This window comes from Carassius auratus, chromosome 5 (genome assembly GCF_003368295.1).
Source record: "Carassius auratus strain Wakin chromosome 5, ASM336829v1, whole genome shotgun sequence".
Lineage (NCBI taxonomy): Eukaryota > Metazoa > Chordata > Actinopteri > Cypriniformes > Cyprinidae > Carassius > Carassius auratus.
In genome coordinates this window covers 22294467-22307028 of record NC_039247.1, presented here as the reverse complement: position 1 = coordinate 22307028, position 12562 = coordinate 22294467, and the positions used below count along the sequence as shown (strand labels likewise).

General features: G+C 35.0%; 1 protein-coding gene across 5 annotated transcripts in view; it reads left to right on the top strand.

The window, feature by feature from the left end:
- LOC113081387 (cytospin-B-like) overlaps positions 1–12371 on the top strand; it is a 108645-nt gene extending 96274 nt beyond the window's left edge. For all 5 annotated transcript variants that reach the window (XM_026253495.1, XM_026253501.1, XM_026253500.1 and 2 more), the window contains 3 exons: positions 338–454; positions 4082–4141; positions 11153–12371. In XM_026253495.1, the coding sequence (XP_026109280.1) occupies positions 338–454; positions 4082–4141; positions 11153–11242 (267 nt within the window). In that variant the 3' untranslated portion in view covers positions 11243–12371. The remainder of the gene's footprint in view (positions 1–337; positions 455–4081; positions 4142–11152) is intronic.
- Positions 12372–12562: the final 191 nt, after the last annotated feature.

Here is a 12562-nt window from a genome sequence, read left to right as displayed (position 1 = left end):
AATATAACCGTTTTAATGTATTTTGATCTATTAAATAATATAATTGTGGCCACTGTGCATAAAGAGTATTCTCTCAGTTATTGCCAGTGCCCCTTACAAGTGAATTCTTGTGTGTAGCATTAATTAAAGCATAATTGTCCAGTATCCTATTACAGGTTTGAGATGAATATACTCTGAAAACAATCGGCAGCTGGTTGATTGTGCATCTCTACCTGCCTCTTTTACCAAAAAAAAAAACAAAGATAGAATAAGGCATACAGATGGAAGCAAACAGACATACACTAAAGGGCATAAAGCACCTATTCACCCATTTCATGGTGTGTCTTTCTTCTTGTAGAATATAGATGTGACAAACTTCAGCAGCAGTTGGAGTGATGGCTTGGCATTCTGTGCTCTGTTACACACCTATCTGCCTGCACACATCCCTTACCAAGAGCTCATCAGCCAAGACAAGGTAATCACAAACACACACATGTATTTTTTTACATTGGTTAGTGAATTGTCTTAGTAGATCATCAGACTATCTTAGTCCTTGACACATTTAGCAATCAACCATAGGGTGTTAATAGTCGAGGCTTCCTGCCAGATGTAATGAATTACGTGCTCTCATGGATTAGTGTTGACAGAATACATGAACAGATGGCACATGGCGAGGTGTAGAAACAACATGCATAACAATAAACGGCTGCTCTGCTCTCCTTCTGTGTGTATTCAATCATACACACCAGGCAAATGCAAAGACATTTTGAGGGGCAGGGGCTCAAGTAGATAAAAGGGCAATTCTCATATTTATATATATATAAATAATTAAATATATTTTATTAAATATATTTTAAACAAAACATTAAATATATTAGGGGGGCAGAGGTTAAATCATGTGTCATTCACCAGTGAGAAAACTTTAACATTACTACAATACCAGGAAGGAAGACCGGGTTGTTGATGTTTGTCTGCCATTCTTGCTCTGTCTGCACAGTGTGTGAAAGCACTGATGACAGGCAGGCAGTTAGCAAAGCCAGTTAAAATGTTCGGACCAAGCGTTTTGATTGGACGAACATTTCTTAGTCCTACACCTTCCCCAGAATATATAAATACAGATAAATACTTTTAGACCACTTAACTTAACGATTGCTATCGGGATGTGAAGAGACTTTCAACCAGCATTACAAAAATTGTTTCTGAAGACAATCACCTATTGCACCTTTAAGAAACTTCCGTGGACAGCTAACACCTCAAGTTTTTCATATTCAGCATATTCTGTGGTGATCAGTTCACAGCAGTGACAGAAATTAATATTTTCCAATAAGTTAAAATTGTTTTTTTCTTCCTTTTATTACATAATTACATTTGGTTAAATAAAACTGAATGCAAATTTTTCAGAAACTATCAAAAATATGCCATTACAAAAGAAGAAAAACAATTAACGCAATTAACTCAATAAAAAATTAACTCAGTCGCACAAATTTAACAGGCTCTTCAAATATGCTTCATTCTTTGTTAATGTTTTTTAAAGATTCGTTTTGGCTAATCGTGGATTCGGAATGCATTGCCATAGATTTCACTTATGCTTCGCAGTTTTTCGTTTGGTGTTTTGACACAAACCTCTCGTGGGGGCGGGTTAACAATGATCTACTCTGATTGGATAGTGAGCTTTTGATGGACAGGTGCTCTCTGACCGGGAAATACAGACGTCACTCAGTGGTGTGCATATTGAAAGCTCTCGCGTTGATTAAATCTGGTCTCTACTGCAAAAATTATTTTTCACAGACAAAGTGAAAGACATTTACTTTAAGCTCATACACAGGTCCTACCCTGTAAAGAAGTTTATACAAAGATTTAAATCTGACATTGATCTTACATGCTTCGAGTTCTGAAGAAACTGTACACTTATTTCGGTCATGTCACTACACTCAGAAACTTTGGGATTATATTTTACGTCTCGAGTAAAAGAACCAGTGAACCGTTTTTTTCAACCGGTTTATTGAATCGAACTGTCCGAAAGAACCGGTTCGCGGAAAAGAGCCAAACTTCCTATCACTAGTAAACCAATAACATCGATACAACTTTTTCATGTTACAGTGTGCAACAGTTTGTTGTGGGTTATTACTGTCATTCAGTAACACAAGCTTACTTCAAGCTGCCTTGAAGGACAAGAGCTCATCTTTACAGACTGAGACAATCGAATGTCAAATATTATTGACATATTTAGTAATACAAATCACCGCGGGAGCTTTCCAACATGTGCGCCACTGAGTGGTGTCTGTACTTCCGGGTCAGAGAGCAGATGTCAATCAAAAGCTCACTATCCAATCAGAGTAGATCACTGTTAACCCCGCCCCACGAGAGGTTTGTGTCAAAACACCAAACGAAAAACTGCGAAACGTAAGCGAAATCTGTGGCAACGAAATTAGAATCCACAATTAGCAAAAATGAATCTTTAAAAAACATTAACAAAGAATGAAGCATATTTGGAGACCCTGTTAAATTTGTGCGACTTGAGTTAATTTTTTTCATTTTTATTGTATTTTTCTTCTTTTGTAATGGCATTTTTTTGATAGTTTCTGAAAAAGTTACATTCAGTTTTATAAAGTTCCGTTCATTTTTACTGAAGCAAATGTAATTCCATATTTTATGGGCATTTTGACCTTTATAAAGCCAATTCTTTCTAAATGTGTGCATCATCTGTTCAGTCAAATTCTTAAAATGAGGCAGTCAATTACAATAATAAGTCATTTGGGCTGTTACCAAGCAAACTAAATCAGTATTGACAAAATTAATCTTTGCAATGCAGAGAAAACACAGAAGCTGCATCTGAAGTGGCATTTAGATGCATTTACTCCCTGTTTAATGTAGGACATGAATACATTTAACCTGCAAATGCATAATACTGTTTTGATTATTTAAACATAATTGGTGAATACTGATATTTGTTTTATTTTTTTAAATGAAAAGATTCTTTAAATGTGAGATTTAAGCCACCAGTAAGTGGCAGCAAGTCACTGTTAATAAGTGTTAATAATAAATGGCAACTGATCCGAATCATTTAAAAGATTGATTCATTCAGGAACAAAACAGTGTCATGTTGCTCAGAGACTCAAATTGAAATTATATTTTTTTTGGCAAAATGGACCAACACAGTCAATATTGTGTCTAAAATGTGTCTTAATATACATTTTTTGTTTACTGAACTTCAGTATAAAATCAATATCACATTTATAATCATTCTGCTTTTAAGTGGAAAAAACATCAGTCTTCACGTGATACTGATTAACTATATGAAATTGTGATCATTCTAAATGCATTGTAAGAAACGGACCTTCTTTTGGCCTTGGTAGCAATCATGGTAGCCCTCATGAGTCATGGATGTTATTAGCAAGACGAATTAACTATTTTGCCTTTTGGATAATAAGCTGTAAATTCGAGGGACATGTAGCTTAGTCTGTTATTCATCACCACTCACCTCCACAGCAAGACAAACACAACAGGAAATGGAGAGAAGGCTTGATTTCTGCAGCTCTGTCTGTCTGTGACTGTGATGTGCAGCTGACCAATGTGTGCTACAGTTCTGTGCTGCGGAGATTTAGAGCATTTCTCAACATTTCCTGACCTGATAATTAGATTTTTTATTTGTCTGACAGGGAAAGCTGTGTGCAAACAGAAACACGCAAGCACACATATACATATATTCATTTATAAAAAAATAAATAAATACATTTTTTTTTTTTTTTAAAACACTCCCCAGAAAAATCTTTCTACTCCGAGAAGAAAAAGGGCAGGTGCTCAAGCCCCCTTTGATGTCTATGTGTGCACGTGCCTGATACACACACCCACAAACATGCAAAGATCTACGGTCTTCAGAGCTGTGTGACAAATTGCAGCTATAAGTATAATAGTGATTACAGGAAGAGATGGTACATTATGCTTTTGAATTATTCACAAAGCCTCTTTGGGTGTGAATGACAAGGCTACTGAAAGGCCTCGTGTAGAAGCTTTATCACTCTCTGGAGCATCGCTAGAGAATTTAGCTGGGTTTAGATACTCATGTAAATAATATTCACAGAGTGCTGTTTTCTCTCTATAGGGGCGTAATCTCACCCTGGCTTTCCAAGCAGCTGAAAGCATTGGTATCAAACCCTCTCTGGTGAGTCTATGTTCACAGACACACACACATCCTTCATCTAAATGATCCAGTTATCAAAAAAACAAAAATAAACATTGTCACTTGAAATAAAATAAAACTTAATTTAATTCAGCAAGTTGTCAAGGCAGCATTTCTCATTTAATTTAATAAAACTGAAGCTGAAATAATAAAGACATATAAAAAAAATTATATATATATATATATATATATATATATATATATATAATAAAAAATAAAATTACTAAAACTGAAATTAACATAAAAATTGAAGGTTTAAAACCAAAAACCATTCCAATAAAAACTAAATAGTATCTCACGAAAATAACACTGATATTATTTCAATACTGTGGCTCCTATGTGGATTTTTTTTTTATTGGATTGTATTATTTTAAATAACTCATTAGTCTAAAGATAAATGAATACTGAATAATCGAACAAGCATGATTACACCAAATGATTACAGCAAACAGCAAAAGAAACCCCTAAGTAGTCTTTGGCTTTCGCTGTGAGTAATTTGCACATCTTTAATTACTGCTTTGTGTGACTGACACAGCTGAACACATCTAAATACAGGTCATTTTCATCTCCACTGTAACTGTGAGCCAAAGATGGACTGTTGATCACGCTGTAAATTCAGCAGTCGAGGCGAGTGGGATGTATAGAGCTATATTTACACATCATTCAAATCAACTGCCTCTTGCTCTTGCCTTTGTGAGTTTAGGCTGTGTGAATTTTCCATTATTAAAAAAAACAAACGATCTAGAACACCCAGTTAAATCAAAGGAGCTTCAGAATGCTGATTATTTTAGTTAGTAAGTCTCCACAAGTAAAATATAATTACTTTTATCAGGCAGCTGTGATCATCTTTCCTGAATCATACGTAAATAAAATACAAAATCTTAAAGAAATTTGAACATTTGAAAATCTGTCTCATGGAATTGTTTTATTTTATTACTTTTTTTTCTTTTAATGAACTGACCATTCACACTCCATGTTTTTCAGTAGATTAGATTTGCTGTCGCATTCTTCTGTGCATCAGTTTTCTTTAGTGTCCTTGTATAAGGTCAAAAAAAAGCCTGCATCTTTCCATCACTGCAGTAGCGATGAAACACGCTAGATCAACCGTCTTCTCTCGTATTGGTTATCACTCCAGAAATGCTTTCAAGTCACTAGACAGCTGACATATAGACCTGAGTCACCAACTGATGGAGTCTTACAGTGTGCTTGTGTTTATATCAGTTACCTTTATTGAAAACAATACATAATACAATATTCTGATATACAGTCAAGTGAAAAAAGGAAGAACAGGTATACCCTCTTTGAATTCTATGGTATTCATATTACACGCTATCATTATTTTGTAAAAAACTAGGCCAAAAAGGAGAAGCAATGTGTGAAAAAATAAATACACCCATACTGCTTCCATATCCACCTTATTCTTCCAGTAAGAATGGGTGCAGCCATTTGTATTTAAGACAGGTAGCAATAAGAGGCTGGAGAAGTTAAATGTACATATAAGGAACAGCTGGAGGACCAATTTGCAACTTATTAGGTCAATTGGCAAAATGATTGAATATAAAAAGAGCCTCTCAGAGTGGAACTGTCTCTCAGAAGTCAAGATGGGCAGAGGATCACCAAATCCCCCAATGCTGCGGCAAAAAATAGTGGAGCAATATCAGAAAGGAGTTTCTCAGAGAAAAAATGCAGAGTTTGAAGTTATCACCATCTACAGTGCATAATACCATCCAAAGATGTTGCCGGCTAAAACTCTATACAGGTCCTTCTCAAAAAATTAGCATATTGTGATAAAAGTTCATTATTTTGCATAATGTAATGATAAAAATTAGACTTTCATATATTTTAGATTCATTGCACACCAACTGAAAAATTTCAGGTCTTTTATTGTTTTAATACTGATGATTTTGGCATACAGCTCATGAAAACCCAAAATTCCTATCTCAAAAAATTTGCATATCATGACCGACCGGACTTTGGCGTTCCGTCCTTTTTCTATCGTGTCTAATGATTTTGGTTAATATGCACGAGAGAGAGAGAGAGAGAGAGAGAGAGAGAGAGAGAGTTTGAAGTTTGAAGACTGTGAGTGCGCGAGCGCGCATGAAACTTTGGTGTTTCGCTCTTTTTCTATCGTGTTTAATGAACATTAAATATGATGCATATAATGAACATTAAATATATTTGATCACTCACCGATCAAATAAGGCTTTGACAGCCGCCCAAAAAAAAAAGATAAATGCAGAAAAACCCCTGGATTGGTTATATAACATTGGACAGAATGTTGATCCGGCCATCGCGTATATTCAGCGCACATAAGGTAAACATTTTTTAGAGAAATAAAAACGACGAATCAATGCGCATATTTTGCGTCTATGTATTTTTTGCGTCGATGTCATCGATGACCTCGACGCGTTGTCCCAGCCCTAAAGGTTATGTTTATTTTATTCTAATATATTTATTATTTTTATTGTCATTGTCACAAATTGTGGATCTGCATTTTATATTATATATTTCTATAATAAAAAAATATATGTGATATTTCTTATATAATTAGCATCAAGCAAACAATATAATTCTTATTGTCAGTGATTAAAATATATATATTTTTTTAAATCTAAATGATTGCACAACCATCTATTAGGTGGCAATATGCACTAAGTATGTAAATGACCATTGAACAAATGAAGCAGCAGCAGAATGGCACACCTTTTCTTATCATCGGTTTCCATAGTAACTCATCGATTTGTTGCTCGGTTGAGAATGTCTTACGTTTTTGGAACCAACATACCTCAAGTAAGCAAGGTTTAGGTCAATCATTCGAGAGTTCAGGGTATACAGTATGTGACGGTAAGTTAAAGGGTTAGTTCACCCAAAAATCCGTTCATCTTCGGAAAACAGTTTAAGATATTTTAGATTTAGTCTGAGATCTCTCAGTCTCTCCATTGAAACTGTGTGTACGGTCTATTGTCCATGTCCAGAAAGGTAAGAAAAACATCATCAAAGTAGTCCATGTGACATCAGAGGGTCAGTTAGAGTTTTTTGAAGCATCAAGAATACATTTTGGTCCAAAAATAGCAAAAACTACGACTTTATTCATCATTGTCTTCTCTTCCGTGTCTGTTGTGAGAGAGTTCAAAACAAAGCAGTTTGTGATATCCGGTTCACGAACTAATCATTTGATGTAACCGGATCTTTTTGAACCAGTTCACCAAATCGAACTGAATCGATTGAAACGGTTCGCGTCTCCAATAAGCTTTAATCCACAAATGACTTAAGCTGTTAACTTGTTTAATGTGTCTGACACTCCCTCTGAGTTCAAACAAACCAATATCCCGGAGTAATTCATGCACTCAAACAGTACACTGACTGAACTGCTGTGAAGAGAGAACTGAAGATGTACACCGAGCCGAGACAGATAACGAACAAAAGAATGACTCGTTCACGAGTCAAGAACCGTTTCCATCCGATGCGTCCGATTCGAGAACCGAGGAGCTGATGATACTGCGCAAGTGTGATTCAGCGTGAAGCAGACTGACACACGGAGCGTCTGAACCGAACTGATTCTTTTGGTGATTGATTCTGAACTGATTCTGTGCTAATATTATGTTAAGTTTTTGCTATTTTTGGACCAATTTTTTTTTCGATGCTTCAAAAAATTTTTTACTGACCCTCTGATGTCACATGGACTACTTTGAAGATGTTTTTCTTACCTTTCTGGACATGGACAGTATACCATACACACAGTTTCAATGGAGGGACTGAGAGCTCTCAGACTAAATCTAAAATATCTTAAACTGTGTTCTGAAGATGAACGGAGGTTTCATGGGCTTAGAACGACATGAGGGTTAGTTATTAATGACATAATTTTGATTTTTGGGTGAACTAACCCTTTAACCTTGCTTTCTGGAATACACCCCTGAAGTCCCACACAATTCCGCTTCGACAAATAAGGTGGATAGGAATTTAGAGGCTAAGTAGCAGCCAAGAGCTGCTGATCAAATGCCTTCGCTTAATTTTTGTTTAGTTAACTGCTCATGAGAATTCATGTGTGTGTTAACAATGCCAAGATGTTAGCAATACTTCTAGAGAAGCAATTGTTACTGCCCATCAATCTCAGAAGTTTTAAAAGGTCATTTCCAAACAATCTGAAGTCCATCATTCTACATTAAAGAAGTTTATTCACAAGTGGAAAATATTCAAGGCAGTTGCCAGTCTTCCCAGGACTGGACATCCCAGCAAATTCACCCCAATGTAGGACCTTGCAATGCTCATAGAAATTGCAAAAAACCCAAGAGCTACATCTCACACTCTACAGGCCTTGGTTAGCATGTTAAAGTTTATACAATTAAAAAAAGACTGACAGAATATGGCTTGTTTGAAAGGATGGAAAGCCTCTTCTCTCTAAAAAGAGAGAAGGTTTGCAAAGTTGCATCTGAACAAAACAAAAGACTTCTGAAACATTGTCGTCTGGAGAGACCAAAATGGAGATGCTTGGCCATTACGCACGTCATATCAGCACGAACACCTCATACCAACTGTCAACCATGGTGGTGGAAGGGTCATGACCACTGAGTCGACCATGAACTCCTGTATGCCAAAATATTCTGGAGTCAGATGTGGGGCCATCTCTCCTATAGCTAAAGCTAGACTGAGACTGGGTCATGCAACAGGACAGTATTTCCAAGCACACCAGCAAATCTACAACAGAATGGCAGAAGAAGAAAAGAATCACATGGCTTCTCCATTTTGGCTTTTGTTTTGTTAAATAAATAATAACAATTAATAAATAATAACTTATTTACATAATTGTAAGACTTGCTAAGGAATAGTTGGATTTATTTTCTTATGTCCTGATACACAAAACTATAGAATTTAAAGAGGGTTTACTTTCTCTTTCACATGACTGTTTAGTGTTTATCCTGTTGCTAATTTTTTTGACTGCTTTGTGCAGAAGTAGGAATGATACCTGAAGGTATCTGAAGGTGAGCGTTTTTACAATTATAATAAAAAGGCCTGTTACAGATTAAATACAAGAGATTTCTTTAGAGACCTTGGCATTTGCTTATCAAATATCACACAGTAAGCTTTCCATGGTGAAGTTGGAGTGTGGTGAGAAAGAGGCGTTTGGAAAAACAGGAGAATGTGTCCAAATGCCTCACCACCCTCTGGGCTTTTAAAATGACCTGTAAATCTTTAATGATTCTCTAGGTTCCTACACACCCATAGACACTATGACAGGGAAATGCCACAGTCAGGAGCTCGCTTCACCCAACATACTGTAGACATAAGGAGGGAACTGTGATGTAAATATAAAGACAGTTAGTCAACATTACCAAGCAGTTGTTTTTATAGAGACGGTACACACACAAGGTTCTTTTGGGTGAACTATTCCTTTAATTCTGTGGTACTTGATTTTCAAGCCTATAAAATAACAACCTCTACTAATTTTTACACTCCACATATATACTATGTGAATGTCGCTGGTGGATAGACTGAGAATTTAAGAACTCAAGCTGAGATCTTTATTAACTTCCTTACCAAAATATGTTTGTGTGGATGTGATGCAGCTGGGTCTTAGACGTAATTATTGTGACCTCTTACTGGTTATGATGTTAAAGTGAAGGTCTTTGCACTGTTGTCTTAAACAGTCATCCCTAAATCTCCCCACAACAACATCAATGAATGACTGGAAAATCCCACATCCAGTTTATTTGCTCTTTCTTAGAGGAGGATTGAATGTAGTTTATGAATGACACAACCTCTGGCGGTTCATGAATAAAACTTGTCTACCCTTGTCCGTTTGGGGTTTTAATTATGTAACGCAATATATAATGTGTAAAATGTGATCTTGTTCATTTAGTGCAATCAACTGCATATACAGTATCATCTATACATTATTTATGAGGAAGTTTCTTCAAATTATAAGGACTTCTGGACCGGTGGACTTTTAGTAAATAAAACTTACTATTCACACCGAGTTTAATGCATATCACAGTGTACAATATTATGTGTGTATACACATGCATCGCAGGAAAACTCTATTTTTGTCTGTTATTTGTTTGTTTTTGTCATTTTGAACAGTTTCACCAGTGTCATTTCTACTACATCTCAAAATTATGTTTTTTTTATATAATTTTGTGATGAAAATGCCATTTCAAACATTCTAAATAGATGAGGGTGTTTCTTCACTGCAACAGATTTGGAGAAATTCAGCATTACATCACTTTCTCACCAAAGGATCATCTGCAGTGAATGGGTGCCGTCAGAAAGAGAGTCCAGACAGCTGATAAAAACATCACAATAATGCTCAAGTAATCCACACGACTCCAGTCAATCAATTAACATCTTGTGAAGTGAAAAGCTGCATGTTTTCAAGAAACAAATACACAATCAAAGCATCTTAACTTAAAGTGTAAAAGTCCATCCCCTGTTGTCCTCAGATGAGATCTCTTTTTAATTGGAGAAGACCATATTATGGATCGAAGCAAAGATTTAATATTAAAAACACCTTCATGATGGATTTGTTAATTACAAACATGCAGGGTTTTTTTTTTTCACTTCACTGGAGTTGTGTTGTACTTGTGGATTATTGTGATGTTTGGACTCTTATTCTGACGGCACCCATCCACTGCATCCGTTGGATCCATTAGTGAGAAAATAATGCAATTCTAAATTTCTCCAACAATCTGTTCTAAAGAAGAGATAAACTCATCTAAATCTTGGATAGCTTGATGGTGGCCAGAATGGTTTGTTGTGGTGGAAATGACAGCTGTAAGAAAAACTGTTTTCAAACAGTACATGTGAATACTTAATTTTTAGATCATCATATTTAATTGAATTATAATATTTTTAAGATGGATTTTTATAGTAGAATGCAAGTCTAAGGCAAGAGTTAAAAAAAAAACAATGTTTAAGCTCACATAGTTAAAGAAATGTGCATGAAAATGTGCAAAAGTATTTCCTGCATCTAAACTTCTACATCTGCTCTCTCTTTAGGACATTGATGAATTGATGCACACAGACCGACCGGACTGGCAAAGTGTCATGCAATATGTATCTCAGATATATAAGTACTTTGAGACTTAATTTTTCACTGGAAGAAAGGAAGAGGAAGGGGAAGATGAGGGCACAGATGCACTTTTATTTTCCTGGTCCAGTTCTCACTTCACAGTGTCTCTAAATATACAAACACACACAGTTCTGTAAGTGTTCACACAGTCAGGTTCTCTGTCTAAATACATATCATAATCAGTTTAATAGTCACACATACACATACACACAATCCTTCAAGTCTCAAACAACATCTCTTTTCCTTACAATTCGTGTCATATAGACCTAACTCAGTTTTTTAAGTTTCTTACAGAGTGCAGGTTTGCAATCTTGCACTGAAACTGATAGTTTTTTAGTATGCTAAAAATTTTCTAAGAGTACAAGTGTAGCTACTAATCCTTATAGAGAGTATTATTACCCAAATCTATATATTGACATACTTATATATTGATATACTTACAAAGTATTTTTTTAAATGTTTGGTTTTCCCACAAATAATTTTAAAGATGTAATCATTTCTAATTTGTAATACATGTTGGTAAAATGTCAAACCTGAAGTATGAAAATAAATTGAATCTGTTTTGTTGAAAAGTTGTAGTTTGTCACTCAGAGAGACAACCAACGAACCTTAAAAATGTCCCAATTATTTAACACTCTTGTGCATTTACGTATTCCGTATCACATACAAACACTAAGATTATTTCTATATTACTCGAGTTATTTATTTCCTGAAAAATGCCAGAAAGTCATTGTCTGATTGAATATTATGAGACCATTTCAAACAACCATTATTGATTCTTTAACACTTTTTGTGCCTGCTTAAATTAGATGGAATGTGTTTAAATAAAAGGTATTAAGCAATGTTTAAAAAAGTATCAATATTGGAAAAATACTCTCACAAGAATGTGTTTAGGCTGGTCAGCAGTGTAAATTGTGCCAAATTTGAACCAAAACTGTTAATTCAAACTCAACAGAAGGAAAAACAGTACTTATAAAAGCAGACAGCATCTGTGTTTTCAAATGTTTTCTTACTGGAAATGCTATTTATTGATTCTTTTCTCTTAAATATTTAGATCACAAAGGACTCTGTGTGTTTTTTTCTATTTGAAACTTCAGTTTTGCTTCATGCTTGATGATAATGGTAATAAAGGTTTTTGCCATCATATATATATATATATATATATATATATATATATATATATATATATATATATATATATATATATATATAGTTTGTTTGTTTGAATTAAAATGTTACTTTTATTAGAGCAGAAAAAAGAATCTCAGAGACATGTCCTACAATATATTCATTCACAAAATGCATATATATTTTCAGATTATTTCTCCTGCCAATGT